General features: G+C 57.4%; 1 protein-coding gene across 1 annotated transcript in view; it reads left to right on the top strand.

Moving 5' to 3' along the window:
- The window catches only part of CAPN2 (calpain 2), a 38,231-nt gene that overhangs the window by 479 nt on the left and 15,752 nt on the right, over positions 1 to 22,000 (top strand). The window contains exons 2-10 of the mRNA XM_081114431.1: positions 4,270 to 4,339; positions 12,932 to 13,050; positions 13,721 to 13,854; positions 14,967 to 15,135; positions 15,459 to 15,542; positions 17,508 to 17,593; positions 18,430 to 18,504; positions 19,294 to 19,454; positions 21,391 to 21,560. Of these exons, the coding sequence (XP_080970557.1) occupies positions 4,270 to 4,339; positions 12,932 to 13,050; positions 13,721 to 13,854; positions 14,967 to 15,135; positions 15,459 to 15,542; positions 17,508 to 17,593; positions 18,430 to 18,504; positions 19,294 to 19,454; positions 21,391 to 21,560 (1,068 nt within the window). The remainder of the gene's footprint in view (positions 1 to 4,269; positions 4,340 to 12,931; positions 13,051 to 13,720; positions 13,855 to 14,966; positions 15,136 to 15,458; positions 15,543 to 17,507; positions 17,594 to 18,429; positions 18,505 to 19,293; positions 19,455 to 21,390; positions 21,561 to 22,000) is intronic.

The raw sequence follows: 22,000 nt of genomic DNA, 5'->3' as shown, positions 1-22,000 counted from the left end.
CGCCCCTCTAACTCGCACGCCTTGCGGGACACGGCTCTCAGTTCCCCACTAGCAGGCCCGCCAGGGGCGCCCCTAGGACGTCACCAAAACTGGGGAGGCAGAGGGGATCTGGGGACAACTTCTATGGGACCCCAGTGGGCCGATGGTGGGAGGGGGTGGAGGGTCTGGAGGAAAGCAGATGGGAGACGACTCCTGCCCAGCAAGGTCTGTAGGTCTGTAGCCGGCGCTGCTGCCAGGGAGGGGTAGGGCCCCGATCCCCTGTGACTAAGGGCTGTCTCATCCGGCCCTGGTTGGGTTTAGCCAGAGTTTCTTGTTTATTTTAACAAAGGGGAGCGGGGAGGACTTGCCCTGCATTCACGCTGGTGGTAAACAAGTTACAGGACAGGCAGCCAAGAACCGGAATCCTGGCCCAGAATCCTCTCGGAAACCTCGGGGTCCCTCCAAGCCCCTCCGCTTGCTCCCCAGTGTCCCTGTCCTCTGCCCTGGCTGGCCTAGGGACAGCTGGCTCCCTAATCTAGCTTCCACCGTTACCCACGGACACCCTGCTGGCTCCACCTCCTGTGGGACCCAACCTTCGCACAGCTTCCTGCGAAACCCAACCTCTAGATTCCCGTTAGGAGACTAAGCATCCCCGTCTTGTCTCCAGTGCTCTGAGCTCCCCCCAACTCCCCCACCCCCTTTACCTTCTCTGTGACCCCGGACCCCCGGCCCTGGGCAGCCAGTGCATAGGACGTGCCCTAGGCACCCGGCCTGAGACAGGCAACCTCTTTGCCTCCATTTCTTACAGTGGTTCTCAACCTTCCTAATATCGCTACCCTTCAATACAGTTCCTCGTGTTGTGGTGACCCCCAACCTTAAAATTATTTTCGTGGCTACTTCATCGCTGTAATGTTGCTACTGTTATGAATCGTCATGTAAATATCTGATATGCAGGATGTATTTTCATTGTTACAAATTGAACATCATGAAAGCATAGTGATTCATCACCAGAACAATATGTAATTATATATGTGTTTTCCCAATGGTCTTAGGCGACCCCTGTGAAAGGGTCGTTCGACCCCCAAAGGGTCGCGACCCACAGGTTGAGACCCGCTGAAGAGAAGCCGCGATGCCTCACACTTTCCAGGCGCGGTGTCTCTGAGGCACCATTCCCTCCCGCCTTCCCACCTGCCAGGGATGCTCTCCCCTGGTTGTCCGGAGTCTGGCTCACTCCAATTCTTTGGGATGTCCTCAGATGTCCCCTCCCCGAAGTCCTCTCTCCTGACCAGGCTTAGCAGCCCCCAGCCCAGCATTGTATTATCACAAACCCTGCTCATTTCCTTCCCAGCACTTTTTACAATTTATAAATATAATCACCTGTATTTGCACTTTCTCTGCACTGCAGGGGACCCTGTGTTATATTCATCAATATGTCCTCAGTGCCGAGCAGGGTCACTTCCCCTCCACGGAATGCATTCATTCATTCATTTATTCACTCCTTCGGCGACATTTATTGAGAACCTATTAAACTGTCTTAAATGCTTGGGATACACCTGAGAACAAAAAGTCAGTGACGATTTGTGGCTGAGTGAGTGAATGAATGAATGAATGATTGCAGGAATGTAACAAGCCTCAAATGCAGTTATGGTTGTGAGAGGGATAAACAAGAGACTGTATTCACCGTACCTGGGGACAGCACTTGACAGTTTACAAAGGGAATTTGCACACCCATTTGCTTATTCTTTCATTCATCCAGTAAGCATGTATCGAGCACCTATCTCCTATACACCTGGCACAGTGCAGATAGCGTCTGCCTCTAAATTATTGATAACTCTGTATGTAAACTATATGCGCTGCCTTCTCTCTAGGGGCCAGTGAAAGGAATCGTTGCAAATGCCCGTAGGACTCCTAGACGGGGAGACAGATCTGGGGCCATTGGGGGTGGGGCAGGCTGTGTACTGCACGACCCAGGGCAGTGTGGCTGGTATGTTCCCATCCAGCGGGCCGAGAGAGCGAGACTTGGGAAGGTTAAGTGTTTGCTCAAGCAGGTGTCCGGGGTGGAGCCAGGACTGTGCCCGGCCTGTGGGCGTTTGCAGCCCGCAGCCCACAACCCACAGTGGCCCTCTCTGCCGCTGTCCTGCTGGGGTCGGGGTCAAGCCAGGGAAACAGACCTGTGTCCACCGGGTTGGGGCCTCAGCAAGTCATTGGTGACCTAACCGAGCACTGCGGTCAGACAGACTTCCAGCCGGGCAGATGCAGACTGTAGGGGGCGCCAGAGTAAGCCCTGGGAATGAAGGAGGGGTCTCCTGGTTGCAGATGGGTGCCCGTGGGAAGAGGAAGAGGAAGAGGGGCCATGGGAAGGAGAGCTGGACCTGGGGTTCGAGAGGCTGTTGTTTTAGATGAGCGAACTGGACTGGGTTATGTGTTAAGTCACCGGAGCTCAGCCTCAAACCTGCATCTCCATCCTCCAAATTCAGTGATTGCCATCAACTTCTTCAGTAATAATAATAATAATAATAATAAGTAACGTTTATAGAGTGTTTACCAGGGCACGCTTACCTAATTATCTCCTCTAACTCTCATAACAACCCTAAGTGGTAGGTACGCCTGTCATCACCGTGCCCATTTTGCAGATGAGGAAACTGAGGCTCAAAGAGTACCTTGCAGGGTCATAGAACCCACATAAGAAGTGGCCAAGCCAAGACTCAAACCCAGGGCGTCTGAGGCCCAAGCCCAAGCCCCCAGCCCCTTTCCTCGGACTGTTACGTCCACGTTCCACCCCATACCCTCCGGGCTGTGCGCACGGGTCAGTTTCCTGAAGCCTCTCTAAGCGCCGCTCTGAACTTTGTCTCCCTTGGAGAGGCTGCCAAGGACGATGTAGGCAAGTTGCAGAAACATAATGGAAAAATCCTCCTGGCATCAGAGCTTGGTGCCCGCAGGATTATCAATCCGATGCTTGGGCTCCCAGCACCAAATCCGGTCCTTCCATCCTCTGCGTAAGTGCTCGGCTGGCAGGACCCGGGCAAAGCTGGCCTTGTTTTCCCACTGTCCCTGTCACCTGCCAAACAGACGCCCTGAGCAGGGAAGGGACAAGGCGGAGGCCCAGGGCGGGGGGCGGGGGGAGATGTGCTGGGCTGCCCACTGTGGCTCTGGATGGACAGGGGCCGGATCCGGGTCTCACCCAGGAAACACAGTGCTTGCCAGAGAGGGGCTCCCCGAGGGAGGGTGTGGGGTGGAGCCCCAACCAGGTGGCCCCGGGCTGGGTCGAGAAGCCCAGATCGATGCCCCACTTCCTCTGTGGCTTTGGGTGGGGCCCTGCAGAATCAGGAAGCACTGAGGGCTGCCTCCATGGAGGGCAGAGCGGCCCACGGTGGCTTCGCCCAGGCTGCTTGAGGGGCGATCCTGAGGCTTTAACAGCCTCAGAGGTTTGTCGCTAATCAATCAGCGGCAGCAGGGGAGCCGGGAGTGTGCGTTTTGCCCCAGGGAAGGTCACCTCTAGCCCCGCGCTGCCTGGAACTGGTGAGCGGGGTCACCTTAGACGGGACACGCTGCTTAGCTCCTCAGCCTGTGTCCTCACCGGTGACGGGACATTTCCCATCTTGTGTTCCGAGCGGACCAGGAGATGCAGCGCCAGCGTGGACTGACAACAGCCGGTTCACAATTCAGGGTGCTCCAAGCACCACGGCCCCATAGACGGATCCAGAAAGCTGGACACGTTCCTGCGGCCTGCACACGTGTGTGCTAGGAATGCAGAGGGGTGCCCGTCAGCACCACCGGACAGAGCCCCGCTGGCACCCGCATGGCAGAGTAGAAATACTCTGGGACTTCGAATCGAAGGGGGGAGTGAGGGCTGGGCTGGGAAGGAGGGCTTCATGGAGGAGGTGGCAATGAGTCTTGAAAAGTGGTCAGAGGTGGAAACGGGGAGGAGAGGATGGGGCAGGGAGGAATTCCACACAAGTGAGACGACTGACGTGCAGGGATGGAGGAGAGGGGATGGCAGGGCGGGTCGGGCAGCTCCCGCGTGTGGGCGGCCCCCTCCCCCCCCCCCCCCCGGCCTGCACGGGAGGGTGCTGTGTGGCCCTCGGCAGTTTGGAGCGCTGGGCAATGACTCCCCTTCTCAGCCGGGGTGTCTCCCGCCACCCATCGGGGTCAGAAGAGGACCCCGTGGCCGTCTGACTACAGCCACGGGGAGAAGGGGTGCGACGCGCCCGCTGGGAACCGAGGTGGCCAGATTGCAGAAGCACGGGCCTGCTGGGCTGACGGCACTTTGTGGGTCTGTCTCGTCCCCAGGAGATCTGCGATGACCCCCAGTTTATTGTTGGAGGAGCCACCCGCACAGACATCTGCCAAGGAGCCCTGGGTAAGTGGCGGCCCCCAGAGCGGCCTTGGGGTCTCGTCTGCAAGTCTGGGGGTGAGGAGTGGGGGGAGGGCTGGTCTTGGGTCTCTCTCCCTTCCCAAGCATCTGGGCCATTTCCATTGCCAGATGCTTCCTGGGGTTTCTTGTCCCCCGAGGGCCTCGTGTTGAGGCCTCCTGTGTCCCCTGCACTGGGCTGGGTGTTGAGGTCACAGAGGGGCTTTTTGCCCCCCTCTCCCCCCCCCAACTCCCCGTGGTCTCTGCACCTCCTGGGACCAGTCCTACCCGTGGCCCATGAAACAGTCGGGCTCTGGGCCCAGGCCCGGGGGGAGGACTCCCCAGGCCAGCGACAGCGCTGAGCCCTCAGCTTCTCGGGGTGCAGGAACCGGGATGGTGACTCGGGGTGAAGGAAGAGGAAACCCCGATGACTGCTTGCTGTTGGGAGGAAGTGAGCGTAGCCGGGTTCTCGGTATTTGCACGATGAGTCGCCCTGGCTTCACAACAGTGCGAGGCAGCGCTGACCGCAGCAAAGGCAGCCGGAATGTTCCTCTCGGTGGGTGAGACTCACGGGAGCTGAACCGTGAGGGTCGGAGGCTGCGCATAGAATCCGCCCTCAATTTTTCTGACTCGTAATAAACGGGGCCCGAGGTCACCGGAGCATCCTATTTACTCTGATAAACCGAAACCTTGCTTCCTGCCCTCACCTTCCCCCCACTGCTCACACTAGTCCAGGGGTGGGGAACCTTTTTTCTGCCAAGGGCCATTTGGGTATTTATTCATTTTTTTATTTTTTAAACAATTTTTAAAAATATATCTTATTGATTTTTTACAGAGAGGAAGGGAGAGGGATAGAGAGTTAGAAACATCGATGAGAGAGAAACATCCATTCAGCTGCCTCCTGCACACCTCCCACTGGGGATGTGCCCGCAACCAAGGTATATACCCTTGACCAGAATCGAACCCGGGACCCTTCAGTCCGCAGGCCGACGCTCTATCCACTGAGCCAAACCGGTCAGGGCCCATTTGGATATTTATAACATCACTGTCGGGCCATACAAAATAATCAGCTTAAAAATAGCCTGCTATTTTGGGCCAAACATTTAATTAACTCACCCCTGATGCCTTGGCAGGGCCAGACCGAAGGATTCCGTGGGCCTTCTCTGGCCTGCGGGCCGGATGTTCCCCACCCCTGCACGACTAGCCCCTCAGTAACAACACTGATCATCTTGAATGGTACCTCCTTTCCGGGCCCCCCTAGAGGCTCTGACACTCGGAGTAATAACAGCTAATGTTTATTGAGTGTGTACTATGTGCCAGACACTGAGCTGCGAGGGCAGAACTCCAAGGAGGCGTGATTACAGCTGACCCTCGAACAGCACAGATTTAAACTTATACACAGATTTTTTCCAATAAATAGGTCCAGTACTATAAATGCATTTCCTCTTCCTTTCGATTTTTTAGTAACATCTTATTTTCTCTAGCTTACTTTATTGTAAGCATCCAGTATATAATACACATAGCAGACAAAATATGTGTTCCTAGACTGTTTATGTTATCAGTAAACTATTAGCAGTTACGTTCTGGGGGGAGCCCAAGTTATTTAGACACAGATTTTCAATGATGCAGGGGTCAGGATCCCTAACCCCTGAGTTACTCGAGGGTCAGCTGTTCGCCCATTTTACAGGTGGGGACACTGAGGTCCTGGGAGTAACTCGCTTAAGGTCCCCGCACAGCTGTGGGCGCCGGGGATACCATGCAGCCAGCCTGACGCCAGGCCTGTGTGTTTAACCCCGGGAGTTGGATTCCACAGGGCAGCTGTGTGAGTCATCGGGGTGGGCACCCTGGGGCCCCGGAGGTGGGAGGTGGGGGAGGGAATGCTTTCAAGGAGACCATGACCCCGGGTTGAGGGCTGGGCGGGCAGAACCAGCTGTCTGAGCTCAGCCTCTGGGCAGATTCCTGAGATGCCAGACACATTCCTACCTGAGAAAACACACACACCTCCACTTCCGGTCTTCCCACCGCACGGGCCATGGAAGCGGGGGTCCTTGGGCACCTAAGCTGGGGGCTGCTGGAAGGTCCACTCAACCAGGGACTCAGAGGCTAACGGGCTGGGAGCCGCTGCTGACTTGGACCAACCCAGAGGCCGCACCGGGGCTAACTCACCGGGGGCTATCTCAGCTGCACTAAATTCCACGCCTGGACGGAATAAACACCCACTTCACAGCGTTATGGCCTCTGAGCCAGTAACCCGCGTCCATGCTGTCAGGCCGTTTGGAGAGGATGTGGAGAGCAGACAAGCAGAGCTTACATCCCTGGGTAAAATTCCCCAAGAGAGGCTCCAAGTCAGATAGGAAGCTGATTACATCAAGTCTTCGTAAAGCTCTTTTTTTTTTTAAGCCTCACCTAAGGGTATGTGTGGGCTTTTTAAATTGATTATTTAGGGGGAAAGGAGAGGGGGAGAAGGACGGGGAGAGAGAGAGAAACATCCATGGGTTGCCTCCTGTACACTCCCCAACCCGGGATGGAATCTGAAACCTAGGCATGTGCCCTGACCAGGAGCCAAACCTGCCACCCGGCCAGGGCGTGGCCTGGGTGTTTGGGATGATGCTCCAATCCACCGAGCCACCCGGCCAGAGCGTGGCCTTTTCCTACGATATGGCATTGAAGCGGGAGAAAGTGACTTGTTCTCCAGCCACTCCTTGTGCCTGACACCGATCAGCGCCTTGAGCTGGAGGGTCGGGGCACCTGAGTTCGTCTTTGCTCTCAGTACAGGTCACACACACCTGTCCCCTGCAGCCCAGCGCGCAGCTCGTAGCGTTTCTCACCGTGCTCGCTCGTGTAATCACCCCAACTCTGAGCATTCCCACCCCCCCACACAGATAAGCAGACTGAGGTGGGGGCAGGGGCACACGTAAGGCCACACAGCTAAAATCTGCCAGAATAAAGGACGCTGCTCTGATGTTACATCTTCCTGAGCTCTTTTCCTAACCCCACGCTCCCTCCCAGTTGCTGTGATGCGGGATGTGGAGGTGAAATTCTCAAAGCAAAATCCACTCACTCACCTGCACCTTCCACCTGGAGCCCCGGTGCCCCCGGGGGCCTGGGCAGGGCTGCCCTTGGACTTGGTGGTCGCCCTGCTGGCCTTCCCAGCGCTGCCCGGCAATGGCCAGCCCCCAGCTCCCTCCCCCTTTCCCAGAAGGCTCGGAGCCTCACCCGATCATTCAAACCACGTGTGCAGAACTGCGCTGACCGTGAGCCGCCTGCACGCAGACCTGGGGGTCAGGGGAGGGACAGCCGTCTGGAGGCGGCCGGAAACCCAGGCTGCCGCTGAAGGCGGCTCTGTCATCGGCTCTGTAATTGCTGGTGGCAACCTGTCCTTACAGGTGGTTGCCACTTGGAAGTGCCCAGCGGTGCCACAAAATTCAAAAGCTCAGCTCCTCCTGCCTGCCCTTCCCCTGGGTCCCTGCTGAGCTTTCTCACTGCCCGGCCCCTGGCCTCTGGGGCTCACTGCCCCAGGTCACTGTAACCTGGCAGATCTCAGAGGTGGGTCGCCCCAACTCGACCCCCAAGAGTCACATGGCCCCCAGAACACCTACTGGGAAGTGCCTGGCCTCAGGGTGCCCCTGCCCACAGCCCAGCTCAGCGGAGGGTGGGAGAGGCAAGACCGATGGGCAAAGCCCACAGAAAGCAGGGCCTGAGGAAGTTCCCGGTTCCTGCTCCCTCCACCGCTTGCTTACGAGCCTGGGGGGCTTTGACAGGCTACCCAAGCCCTCTGAGCCTCAGTTCCCTCTTCTGTAAAATGGGAATAATGACAATACTCCCTGCCGGGGCTGGGTGAAAAGTGAGATTCGTATAGGCAAACCTGTAGAGTCCTCAACCAATTTCGGGGCCGCGATTATTACTGAGTTCAGCAACGTGCAAAGTCCCTTCGCCAAATCATAGCAGGAGAGAGAGGGGATGGGAGGGGAGGGGAAAAGGAGATGAGCAGGTCTGCATCTCTAAAAACTCATCATGTCAGCAGGGAAGGGCCAGGAGTGGGGAGGCAAACCTGGGGCCTGTACGTGGGTAGCACTTGGGGGAAGACAAATATACGAGGAGACGAATGTGGAGGCGGCAGGTGCACACTCTTCGGTTTGCAGAATTGTGGGGTGCGGGCTCGATCCCCAGTGTGGGGCCTGCAGGAGGCAGCCGGTCCATGATTCTCTCTCATCATTGATGTTTCCGTCTCTCTCTTCCTCTCCCTTCCTCTCTGAAATCAATAAGAATATATTAGAAAAAAAAAAGGACTAGCAAAGTGTCGGCTGGTGTGCAGGAGAAAGTAAATGCATTTTTTTTCTCTTAAAAGCAGTTGTCTCACCCCTCCCACCCCCCCGCAGTCCTCCCCCCCCCCGCCCCGCCTCCTCTGTATCCTCCTCCCAGCGGCCCCCCCCCAACTGGAGAGATGCCCGCCTCCATGAGTCATCACTTCCTCTGACTTTTCTGGCTGTCAGTGTTCTTTCGCAGACTTTCTCCCCTGGGGCTGCTGCAGGCTCTCCTTCCTGCTGCATCTAGTCCAGTGGTTCTCAACCCTCCTAACGCCGCGACCCTTTAACACAGGTCCTCATGTTGGGGTGACCCCCGATGTCATTGTTACAAATCGAACATCATTAAAGCATAGTGATTCATCACAAAAACAATAGGTAATTATAGATGTGTTTTCCGATGTTCTTAGGCGACCCCTGTGAAAGGGTCGTTTGACCCCCCCCAAAGGGGTCGCGACCCACAGGTTGAGAACCCCTGATCTAGACACTGTCCTAAACAGGGCAGGGGTGAACCTCGAACCCTAACGACCCCAGGCCCCTCTCCTGCCCCTTGGCCACCACACAGTGCGGTTCCAGCCTCGGTCGGTCGGTCGGCCCCCTGTCTCTGAGCTGGGAGGGTTGGACCCGACCCTCCTAAGGCCCCACCACTGCTGACTCCTCTGACTCCAAAATCGGCCCCTTCCCCGCCAGCAGCCCCCTCCCCCTGCGTCCCCCCAAACGGGGCTTCAACTCACATTTGTGAGCTCAAGGGCCGAGGAACCTGCTCAGTCCATGGTGGTGCCCGCCTTTTGCCTGTTGCTGCCCAGCCTCAGGGAGACTTTTTCCACGAAGTCAGGGAAATAGACGCCCTCCCACTGGTCCCTCCAGGAGGTGAGGAAGGAGAATTTGGAGGAGGGGGAGGAGGAGGAGCAGGAGGAGGAGGAGGAGGAGGAAGAGGAGGTGGAGGAAGAAGAAGAAGAAGAAGAAGAGGGAGAAGGAATTTCACACCAGAGTCCAGGCCAGGGACACCCTCCTCTCCTGCGGGGTCTGTGAGGCCTGGGACCAGGGGAGGAAGGGTGTGGGTTGGACAGCCTGGCAGGCAGGTGCTGTGGGCTGGAGTCCCGGCAGATTAAAGCTCTGACCGCAGGCAGTGACTCTGCGGCTGCAGGGAAAGGGGTACAGAGATGAAGCCTGCACCAGGCGGCTCCCTCCTGGCCCAGGGCCTGGCTGTGAACACGGACACGGACACGCCAGGCAGCTGCCTGGGGGCACCCCCTGCTGAGAGTCCGGAAGTTGCCGCCCAAGTTCATAGTGTGTGAGCCTTAGGCCTCCGCACCCTCCGCTCCCCTCTTCCCTCTGGCTTTCGGGGCCGGAAGGAAAAGGGGACCCGGGCATCTGTGAGCAGCCACAGAGGCTGAAGGCCTCCTGGGGCTGGGATGTGGGTGGGGCACCCCCTCCCTCCACAGCCGCTGATGTAAACGCGTCGTGATTTGCGTGGGGGGATTCCGGCTTGGGGTGCCCGTTCTGGGGCCGCTGCCAGGCATGAAACATCTGCAGAAGGGACAGCCCCTGTGACTCATCAGCCGCCATCACACAGGCCTGGGCTCCTGGCAGGGCGGGTACTTCCTCTAGAGCAGTGGTTCTCAACCTTCCTAATGCCGCGACCCTTTCATACAGTTCCTCATGTTGTGGGGACCCCCAACCATAACATTATTTTCGTTGCTACTTCATAACTGTCATTTTGCTACTGTTATGAATCATCATGTAAATATCTGATATGCAGGATGTATTTTCATTGTTACAAATTGAACATCATTAAAGCATAGTGATTCATCACAAAAACAATATGTCATTATACATGTGTTTTCCGATGGTCTTAGGCGACCCCTGTGAAAGGGTCATTCGACCCCCAAAGGGGTCGCGACCCACAGGTTGAGAACCGCTGCTCTAGAGCCGGCCCTCCGCCAGCTTCTGGGGTGACCCTGGCTCGCAGGACTTCTGTCCCCTGCCTTCCAAAGCTGGGGCTCTGGTGCCCAGGTGGCCTCCCTCCCTGGGGGGCAGGTGGTCCCAGCAGGCAGAGTGTCAGGTCTGCTGGCCACGGCGGACACCAGGGTCTCAGAAAGGGCCCAGCTCAGCCAGAAGCAGCCTCCGCCTCTGGTCGGGCTGTCACTGACCCAGCTGTCCCCATGGCCCGCGAAGGAACAAGGCCCTAAGGGACAGGACAGCAGATTCATCCCCCACGGCCATCCCACATTTTGATCTCTGCAGTCTGAAAGGGGAAAGATGATATTTCAGCGCAGTTTTGCTTTATGTTTCTCTTACAATGAGTGAGGGTGAGCCCCTTTAAAATGTGTGAGACATGGCCCTAGCTGGTCTGGCTCCATGGATAGAGTGTCCGCCTGCGGACTGAAGGGTCCCAGGTTCGATTTGGCCAAGGGCATTCGATCCCCAGTAGGGGGCGTGCAGGAGGCAGCCAATCAATGATTTTCTCTCATTGTTGTTTCTCTCTCTCTCCCTTACTCTCTAAAATCAATAAAGTATATTAAAAAAATAAAATGTGTGAGACAGCAACTTTTCCTTTCTTCCACAACTCGGCTCTGTCTTTGCCCATTTTTCTACTGATCCCTCATTTTTTTTTTTTTTCTGTTTATAACTTTTGTTCTGGGATCTGAGTAACAGATATTTCTGATTAACAGGTATTTTTCCATTGTTTTCATAGTTTGACTTTGCTGATTGTAAGGTTTGCTTTACCATGTCTTTTTTTTTTTACTTTGATGTAGTTAAATTCATCATTGGAGAATTCTGTGGCTTCCAGGTTACAATTCGGTAGCTGAGCTCCACTCTGAGGTTATAATAGAATTCTCCACTGGTCTCTTCTGGAATGTTTATGGACTTAAGCAAATAATTACATTTATAATTTATTTACTTTGATGTAGTTAAATTCATCACTGGAGAATTCTGTGGCTTCCAGGTTACAATTCGGTAGCTGAGCTCCACTCTGAGGTTATAATAGAATTCTCCACTGGTCTCTTCTGGAATGTTTATGGACTTAAGCAAATAATTACATTTATAATATCATCATAATGTAAATATAAATTAAAATATATGATATCAATACATAAATATGTGATAAATATGCAAGTAATACAAAAGTCTAGGTTTATCATACTTACGTGACTATAAAAATATATTTAAGATTGATAATGTTAAATGTTTATAGATAAGTATTATCCCAGTTAGAATTTAGCCCTGTGACAAGATGAGCTATGACTTGATTTTTTTTCTAAGTGGCTACTCGGCTGTTCCAATTGTATTTGTGAATCGTCTATCTGTCCTAGTTCCTGCGTGTGGAGCTGTTTCCGGCCTCTATTCTGTGCCGTTCACCTGTCTGTGTCCTTACGCACAAGTTCAGCGCTGTTTTAATCCCTCCGGCTTTGCCTGTTCTGAATATCTGACAGGCAGACTCCCTTGCCTTTGAGAATTTTTCTGGCTATGCTTTATGTTTAGTTTTCTTCTATTTATAAACGTCAGAATCAGCTGAGTTCCAAATTTAAAAAAAAAAATCCTCTTGCTATTTTTATTGAGATTGCATTAAATGTAGAGACTAACTCAAGAGGAAGTGGCGTTTTTACGATGGTGACTCTAGCCGAGGACATGGGCCACTTTTTCTTTCTTTCTTTCTTTCTTTCTTTCTTTCTTTCTTTCTTTCTTAAATATATTTTATTGATTTTTTACAGAGAGGAAGGGAGAAAGATAGTCAGAAACATCGATGAGAGAGAAACATTGATCAGCTGCCTCCTGCACATCTCCCACTGGGGATATGCCCGCAACCCAGGTACATGCCCTTGACCGGAATCGAACCTGGGACCCTTCAGTCCGCAGGCCGACGCTCTATCCACTGAGCCAAACCGGTCTCGGCATGGGCCACTTTTTAAGTCGGTCAATGATCGCCCAGGAGACGTACAGCCTTCGACCACTCCCCATCCCTCACGTCTCTTCCTCTCGCTCAAACTCACCTTTGGTCCCTGTGTTCTCAGAAGCCCCAGCTGCCCAGCGGCTCCTCGCTCCATAGTTCCTCCCCCCAGGCCCAGCTGGGTGGGGACAAGGCCTGCGACCGCACGGTTCTGGGTCTCAGAACTGAATTCTCCCGTCACCGCCAATGACTGTCCCAACAAAACGCTCCCCCCCAGCCCGGCCTCCGAGCCTCCCCAGCCCTCCTCCTGCCCGAGGCGTGGCTCGGTCACGGTCACGCTCGGCCAGGGCTTTCAGGTGCAGAGGCGGACAAGATGCTGAACATCCCCGCACGCTGTGCCCACAGGTGACTGCTGGCTGTTGGCAGCCATCGCCTCCCTCACCTTGAACGAAGAAGTCTTAGCACGAGTCGTCCCCTTAAACCAGAGCTTCCAGGAAAACTACGCCGGGATCTTCCACTTCCAGGTGACTTAGCGGCTGGTCCAAGCTTCTCCTCCACAGGGCCTGGGGGTGGGGCAGGGCCTGGGGGTGGGGGCAGGGCCTGGGGATGGGGCTGGGGGCAGGGCCTGGGGGTGGGAGCAGGTCCCCGGGGTGGCCGAGAGCTCAGTCCCCAGAGTTTGCATACACCTGTGAGCAGTGGTGCAGTTTGCAAAGGACAGAGAAGCAGCAGAAAGCTCCTGCCTGCTCCTGCCCCAGGGCCCTGTGAGGGTGGCCAGGGGGCCACCTGGTTCAGGCAAGGAGGGAGGCAGATACAACAGGTGCTCAGGGAGTAATTGGGGGGGTAAAAAGGTTATTATTTGGGGTCTGAACCCCAGTGTTAAGGAGCTGCTCACTGCCCTTTTATGCTGGTCAATGAGAAATGTTCGTAAAAGCTGAAGGGGCAGGCAGAGTGCTGGGGGGGTGGGGGGGGGGACCAGGGCCGCTGTCTCGGCCTCTTGGTGGGGACCTGCCCCCAGGAGGGGGTTTAGAAGGAAAGCTGCGCCAGGCAGCTCAGCTCAGCCAACCCTGGGGTCGTCTTCCACCTCAGATGGTTTTGTAGGAGAAGTGGGGGGACGGGACAGGGTCAGCTGAGGCTCTGTCTGGGTCCCCGTGCTGCCCCGGCTGCTCCAGCCACCCCTTCCCTCCCTGTGCCCAGTTCTGGCAGTACGGCGAGTGGGTGGAGGTGGTGGTGGACGACAGGCTGCCCACCAAGAACGGGGAGCTGCTGTTCGTGCACTCGGCAGAGGGCAGCGAGTTCTGGAGCGCGCTGCTGGAGAAGGCCTACGCCAAGTAAGTGCCGGCGGTCACTGTGGCAGCGCCAACCCCCCCCACCCCCCACCCCCTCCCCCCAGCTGCCCTGGATTCGGGAAACAGCGGGAGCCATTCCCAGGCGATTTGAGAAACAGACATATCCTATTGAAGGACTTCTTGGGCCCAAACCGGGCTCAGAATTCAAGGCGATCATGCACGCAGGGCCTGGCCTCATGACGCAACTGCCCAGTGACCACTAGGCCATTGTCACCGCGGGCACAGGAACGGATCATGGCGCTGAGCGCGCCGACTGCTACGCCCTGGCAGGTCACAGTGCATTTCTGCCAGCTGAACACAGCAGAGCGTTCTTGCCAATGGGCCAAACCATCCATTGCAGGGGTATGAACGGGAGGGAAATTTGCCCGGGACATACCGTGTCTCTGATCAGAAATGGTTCCCATGCTCTTCCCAGCTGTGTCCCACCCCACCAGGCCCAAAGCCCAGGCGTCCAGGGTGCAACACCGCCCATTGCCAATGGGAAGGCCCACATCAGCCCCCCCTCACCAGCCCCCCCAGAATGGCCTCGTCCTGGCCATGCGGCCTGGGATCAGTCCATCAAACTGACCGGCTCTCAGGCGCCGGGGTCTCTGTTCTCACTGCCCCTGCCAGCGCGGAGGGCCGGGACCCACACACCCCGCTGTGAGAATCTAGCCCTGAGAGCCACTCCGCAGTCACATGCTCAGACAGTAGTTAGCAGAGCCCCAGGACGCCCAGAGTCCCCGTGCACTGCCTGTGCTCCGGGAAAGTGCCTTCGTTATTGAATTGTTGTCGTTTTTCAAGCTACAAATGCCAAACAGCCAACTGGCAGACCTCCCCTCTCCTGTCACGAGTAGGAAGGATCAATACGGGAGGTGGGACCACATAATCACCAGGGCCTTCCAGCTCTCAGCCTCTGTGAGGTTTTCCAGAAAAAAACCCTTTCAAAGTACCAGGGAAACGGTGGCTGTGGAGACGGTAACTTGCCCTCATGGGCACCCGAGTTGGAGGCAAGGCCAGGAGAATCTGAGCAGAGGGTCCCGGGAGCATCCAGTGAAGGCCCCCAGGGGTTGCTAGGCAACAGCCAGGCTGCATCACCTCTTCCCCTCCCGTAGGATCAACGGGTGCTATGAAGCGCTCTCAGGGGGCGCCACCACCGAGGGGTTCGAGGACTTCACGGGAGGCATCGCCGAGTGGTACGAGCTGAGGAAGGCCCCGGCCAACCTGTTCAAGATCATCCAGAAGGCTCTGCAGAAAGGCTCTCTGCTGGGCTGCTCCATCGATGTAAGTGTGGGCCTCCCTGCCCCCCCCCCCGCCCCCCACCACCACCCATCCGCTCTGGTCCGGTCTGCTCTGGCTGGAGTGAGCCCCCAACAGCGCCCCAGGGAACCCACAGCCCCAGTGTGCAACTCTAGCCCAGCCCTGTCCACCTTAGCGAGCATCACCTGGAACCCAGGGGTTGCTAGGCAACAGTCAGTCACCCCCCCCCAGGCCACGCCCCTGCAGTAGTGGGGCCCGCCTCCGAGTCCCAGTGAGCGATGATGCGGGAGGGATGGGGGCAGGCAGGGTGGCCCCGGCTGACACCCCCCCGCCCCCCGCGTTCCCAGATCACCAGCATTGCGGACTCGGAGGCCATCACGTACCAGAAGCTGGTGAAGGGGCACGCGTACTCCGTCACCGGAGCCGAGGAGGTAACGCCGGCGGGGATTTTCTGGGGGTTCGCTCCCTAACACAGTGGTTCTCAACCTTCCTCATGCCGCGACCCTTTCACGTGGTGGGGACCCCCGGCCATAAAATTATTTTCGTGGCTACTTCATCACTGTCATGTTGCTACTGTTATGAATCGTCATGTAAATATCTGATATGCAGGATGTATTTTCATTGTTACAAATTGAACATAATGAAAGCATAGCGATTCATCACAAAAACAATATGTAATTATATATGTGTTTCCCGATGGTCTTAGGCGACCCCTGGGAAAGGGTCGTTGGACCCCCCCAAAGGGATCGCGACCCACAGGTTGAGAACCGCTGCGCCCCTAACACGCTTTTGGCTGTGACTGCCCAGGGCTGGGGGCGGGGTAGCGGGGGTGGGGGTGGCGAGTTCCCGCAGTTGTTTTCTGAATAGGCCTCGCATTCCTGAGGTCCAGGCAGGACTCGCTGGGCGTCCTGGCCGGTCCCTTCCAGAACCCCGGTCCCGGGTGCTGCCCTCTGCTGCCCCCTGCTGCCCGGTGCCGCCCTCTGCCGCCCTCTGCCGGCCGCAGGCTGCGAGCCCGGCGCTGGGATTTTACTTGGTTTAGAACCACCTACTCTCAGGGGCCAGTTACAGGAAAGAAAGGAAAGAAAGGACACTTTCCTCTGCGTCGTGTTTCACACCCTCTAATGGGCTTCCGCTCAGTGTGCAAACCTGGCGCTGCCTCTGGCCAGCTGGGTGGTCCCCGCGAGCCACTTAAAGGCTGCCCCTTGGGTTTCCTCCTTTTTAGATTAGAGAGAATAGCCCCCACTGTAAGGGTGTCATGGTGATTCAGCCACGTTGCTGTGCATCAAGTGCCCCGACTGTGCCTGAAACATTGTGTCGACGTGCGCAGCTGTACTTGCTGCTGCTGCTGCTGTTGTTATTATTATTATTATTATTGTTATTATTATTAAACATTCTTTCACTGTTAAACCCAGACCAGACCCCAGGTCTTTCCCGGACGCCCAGAGGTTTTCTCTTTACCTTGAATTTTTGTTTTATCCTCCCCACCGCCCCCGACACGTACCTTTTTATTTTGAAAATTTCGGGTCTGTAGAAAAGTTGAAAGAAGAGTATAGTCAACCACAAAGGCGACTTCCCGAGATTCAAGCATTGCTAAGGCCCTGCCCCGTCTGGCTGGCCCCCCTGTGCGTGGGTCCTCTTTTCTGAGCCATTTGAACGTAACTCGAAGATGTTACGACACTTCAGTTCTCTGACATAAACAAACACTAAGAAAATAAACACTAGCCCTAACCGGTTTGGCTCAGTGGATAGAGCGTCGGCCTGCGGACTGAAGGGTCCCAGGTTCGATTCCGGTCAAGGGCATGTACCTTGGTTGCGGGCACATCCCCGGTAGGGGGTGTGCAGGAGGCAGCTGATCGATGTTTCTCTCTCATCGATGTTTCTGACTCTCTATCCCTCTCCCTTCCTCTCTGTAAAAAAATCAATAAAATATATATCTTAAAAAATAATAAAAAAAATAAACCTAACTCAACAACAGCATCTCCTATAGACTCCCTGTGTATGTCTCCCCCAAATATCCTTTATAGAGTGCCCCCCCATCCAGGATTCAGTCAACAGCCATGCACCGCATTGCTTATCACCAGCCACCAGCTTCCCTGAGCTCCTGTGACACATGCATCCTATCACAGCCAGTTAACCTGAGGCTCAGGCCAAGTGTCAACGCAGAGTCCAGAATGAGTGCATGTGTGCCCCAGGCTCTCGGAGCGCGGGGTCCTGAGAGCCGTCACAGCTGGGCAGCAGAGGGGCCCTGCCTTTTTGTGGATCCCACCCCCCCCCTCCCCCTCTGGCCCCTTATAACATGGACTCAACCCCCGGGGCTCAAGGAGGCGGCTTTGGGCCCGAGAACCCCCAGGCCTGGCTTGAACTTGACCTCTCCCTCCCTCCCTCCCCTGCTGCAGGTGGAAAGCCGAGGAAGCCTGGAGAAGCTGATCCGCATCCGGAACCCCTGGGGAGAGGTGGAGTGGACCGGGAAGTGGAATGACAAGTGAGGAGCGCAGCGGGGGCTGGGCGGGTGCGTCCTGCTGGGAGGCTCTGGGGAAAGGAGGGGCATGAGCCCCGGGAGCACGGGCCACGCGGAGTGGGGTCCACGAAGCAGGTGGTCCCTCGAAGGCGCTTTTAACCAGCGCATCCCAGCCACCGGTGCCGTTATAAGGCCCATCCTCCCACGCTCCGCCCCTCCCTCGCTCAGGTTCTCCTGCTCTTGGACCTTCATGGGGAAAATACCCCTCTCTTCCCCCAAGCGCTTGTTCTGGTCCAAGGACGTAAACTTTGTGCCTAAGACCAGAGAGAAGCCCTTCCTTCTGGTGATTTCCGGGGCTCCCTGGTGGGGTTACACCTGCGGCTGGGTCCCAGGTGAGCCCCTCATGTGACCTCCCCCCTCCTCCGCCACCGCCCAGCACCTGCAGTTCTAACACCTGCTCCCTGGCCGCTCCCACCGGTCAGCCGTCAGATTGTCAGTGACCCCTTGAAATTGCTGCCAGTGCCCGGCCGGTGTGGCTCAGTGGCTGAGCGTCGACCTATGAACCAGGAGGTCACGGTTCGATTCCGGTCAGGGCACATGCCCGGGTTGTGGGCTCGATCCCCAGTAGGGGGCGTGCAGGAGGCAGCCGATCAATGACTCTGTCTCATCATGGATGTTTCTCTCTCTCCCTCTCCCTTCAATGAATCACCTTGCTCCCTGCACGTCTCCGCCACCTCCCTCCCTTACTGGGGTCTGGGCCCTCGGAGGCCAGACAGCCCGTCCCTGGTCCTCGGTTTGGGGGAGCCTTGGGGTCGCCCTGTATTAGTTTCTAACGCGTCTCCCGGGGCTCGGTTTCCCAGCTGCCCGAACTGGAACACCGTGGACCCAGAGGTGCGGGAAAGGCTGACCAGACGGCACGAAGACGGAGAATTCTGGTGAGATGATCAGAGGCTTCGGGGAAAGAGGGGTCTGCCCGCGATCTTCACTAGAAACTCAGTGAGATTATGTGGCGAGGGCCCCGGGCATGGGATCCGGGGTTTGTTGTTTTAAATCACGACAAGACCCTGAACACAAAAACTCTCAAAGCTCTTCTTCAATGTGTCCCTCTCCGCCGGGGGTTCAGAGCTGAGCAGGTTCACGGGGGTCGTGTTCAGATCCCAAGAGAAAACGGGGCACTTCTCTGGAGGGTCATCCATCTCCTCAAGAAGCTGGTCCCTTGACCCTGGCTGGTTTTGTTGAGTCGTTAGCGCGTCAGCCACGGACTGAAAGGTCTCGGGTTTGATTCCGGTCAAGGGCACGTACCACCATTGCAGGCTGCATCCCTGGCCCTGGTCGGGGCGTGTGCGGGAGGCAACCAATCGATATGTCTCTCTCACATCGATGTTTCTCTCTGAATCTCTCCCCCTCCCTTCCACTTTCTCTAAATATCAATGGGAAAAAAAACCCAAGTGAGGACTGAAGGAAGGGAGGAAGGGAGGGAGGGAGGGAGGGAGGGAGGGAAGGAACTGGTCCCATAGCTCAATAGACCTACACTCGTGTGTTTGTGTCTGTGCCACCCTGGCCACCTCCATCTGCAGACACCTTGCCATTTACCAAGCAAGTGCCGTGTGCTGTCTCGTTTCATTCTCCGGGTCTGGGGGCTCCCCCGGCTGCTCTGCCTGGCCCTGGTTAAGATGATGGGTGTGCCCACTTGTAACCCGGATGTCCTGCCCCTCCTTTGCCAGGATGTCGTTCAGCGACTTCCTGAGGCAGTACTCCCGCCTGGAGATCTGCAACCTGACTCCGGACACGCTCACGGCCGACAGCTACAAGAAGTGGAAGCTCACCAAGATGGACGGGAACTGGAGGCGGGGCTCCACCGCGGGAGGCTGCCGGAACTACCCCAGTAAGGCCCCCCCTCACCCTCCCCGACGGGTACATCCCAGCCCGCGGGCCCCTGGTGGCAGCTCCGGCCCCTGGGACCCTCTGCCTTCCTTGTCCCTGCGTCTCCGTCGCGACACCCTTCCCTGTTTTCTCAGCCCCATCACCTCCTGCACTCACCTGCCTCCTGTCCGGGCTGGACCGAGGCCTGGCTGTTTCTGTGATGCCCTCGCCACGCCCCGGAGTCCCTGTGCCATGGCCTCCCTCCACACCCGCCGAGGCAGCGCTCAATCCCACCTCGTGCCTGTGGGCCTCTTTAAAGATAAAGTGTTTTTATTGATTTAGAGAGAGAGGAAGGGAGAAGGAGAGAGATAGAAACATCAATGGGCTGCCTCCTGCACGCCCCCTACTGGGGATGGAGCCCACACCCTGGGCGTGTGCTCTGACCGGGAATCGAACCAGTGACCTCTTGGTGTAAGGGTCGATGCTTAACCACTGAGCCACACCGGCCGGGCCGGGGGCCTCTTTAGCCACCAGCCCTGCTGGGAATCTCATCTCCTGGGCATGTCCAGACCCTCGTTGTTGCCCAGCAACCCCAGCGCCCAGTTCACTCGGCTGATGCTGTGGGCCCTGCTCAGACGGCACAAGGGCTGACTTCTCATCTGGTCCGCCCTCCGCCCGCCATCGGGTCTCCTGGCTCTCCTGCCTCCTCTCCCCTGGCCCCTCCGAAAGGATCTAGCCATGATGGCATCTGCCCCGTATGGCGCACAGCCGGGCGCTGGGAACCCCCTTTGTTCCACGTCCTCTTCACGGCCAGGGCTGGAGGCAGGGCCTCGAGGATCACCTCCATCTCTAAGATGAGGGCACCGAGGTCACGTGACTTGCCCCAGGCCGCTCAGCTGGCTGGGATTTGAACCCGCCGCCTGGTGGTGGCATCAGTGCTTTGAGTACTCCGGTGGCAGGTCCTGGCCCCATACTGATGGCCTGTTACCAACGAGGAAACTGGGCTCCATGTGGCTCACCTGGGCCCCAGAGCAAGGAGTCGGCCGGGGACCAGCTGGCCGGCACCTCTGGCTCTGGCGTCCAGTCCTTCCCTCCGGGGTGCAGCCCCAGGTGGCAGCGGCAGGGCCACCGGCAGGCCCTGGGCCCACTGGCTCAGGAACCACACGCTCTCCTGGTCCAGGCAGAAAATGCATTTAGCTTTGTGGGCCGTGCATTCGCTGTGGCCACTCCTCCCGTTACTGCTGTAGCCGGAGGGAGGCGGCCGTACGTACATGCATGGATGTGGCTGTGCGCCAGTAACATTCATTTACAGCCCAGGCCGCCAGCGCCTGCGGAGCCAGGCTTTGCCAAGCACCGCCCTCGGGGACGCCTTCATTTCCACAATTAGTTTTACTCCGTTAGGTGAGGGAGGCGATCGGCACGGCTGTCCTTAAACATGAATGAATCTCAGGTCCCTCTAGAAATGGGTGTGGAGGTGGGGAGGGCAGACACCTGGGGGAGAGGGGTGGCAAGGGGACACAGAACAGGGGTGTTCCTGGCGCCTGGGTTCCCCGAAGGGGAGCGGGAGCTAGTCCCCGAGTCTCCTCAGCCAGGCCCACCCGTGACCTCTAATCGGAGCCGGGAGGGGGGACCCCGAGGGGTGCCGCAGCTCTCACCACCCCGTTCCAGGTGAGAAAGCCGACCTCCAGGGCGAGCCAGCCTGGGCGAGCGAGAGGGAACCGCAGGGAAGCTTCTAGCTGAGGTCCCAAAAGACTCAGACAGACCCCCTCACCCGGGCTCCCCTGCCAGCTGCCCACTAGTCCCACCTCCGTGCTGGTCCCTCTGCCCAGGGTCTGCCTCCGGCCCCACCTCTCCCCACTCTGTCCCCAGAGACAAGGGCAGAGCCCCCCCCATTCCCCCGGCCATGCACCTGCTCAGGGCTGGGCGCCCCGGCCTGACCTGCCCGCCCTCTGGCGCAGACACCTTCTGGATGAACCCGCAGTACCTCATCAAGCTGGAGGAGGAGGACGAGGACCAGGAGGACGGCGAGCGCGGCTGCACCTTCCTGGTGGGGCTCATCCAGAAGCACCGGCGGCGGCAGCGCAAGATGGGCGAGGACATGCACACCATCGGCTTCGGCATCTACGAGGTGCGTGGGGGGCACTGACGTCCGGCAGGTCCTCTCGCCTCCGTGCTCCCCGCCCACCCCTTCCTCCTTCCTCCTTCGCTCCTCTCAGCCCCGTGGGAAGCCCCCCAGAACTGGAGAGGGGACCCCAGGCAGGGGGCGGGCCCAGGAGGAGCACGGGAAGTGCCTGCAGCGGCTCTGGGTCGCCCGAGGGTCCCAGCCCTTTCCAATGCCCTCCTGTCCCTCCTCACGTCCCCCTGGCCTGCTACTCAGGTTGGCCCCCCGCCCCCCAGTTTCTAAAAATAGAGGCGCTAGGCTGAGAACAGCATGCTGGGCCACGTGGGGAAGTACTGAGGGAGGAACCCAGACGGGGTGTGGCTGCTCGGGGCCAGCAGAGCCGTTGGATGGGGAGCAAGTGGTCCCCTGGGGCCTGTCCCCGCAGACACACCGACTGCCCCAATGTC

Source organism: Myotis nattereri (genome assembly GCF_964212035.1).
Source record: "Myotis nattereri genome assembly, chromosome: 20".
In the NCBI taxonomy this organism is placed as follows: Eukaryota; Metazoa; Chordata; class Mammalia; order Chiroptera; family Vespertilionidae; genus Myotis; species Myotis nattereri.
The sequence above is the reverse complement of the archived record's forward strand: the minus strand, read 5'-3'. Positions and strand labels throughout refer to the sequence as shown.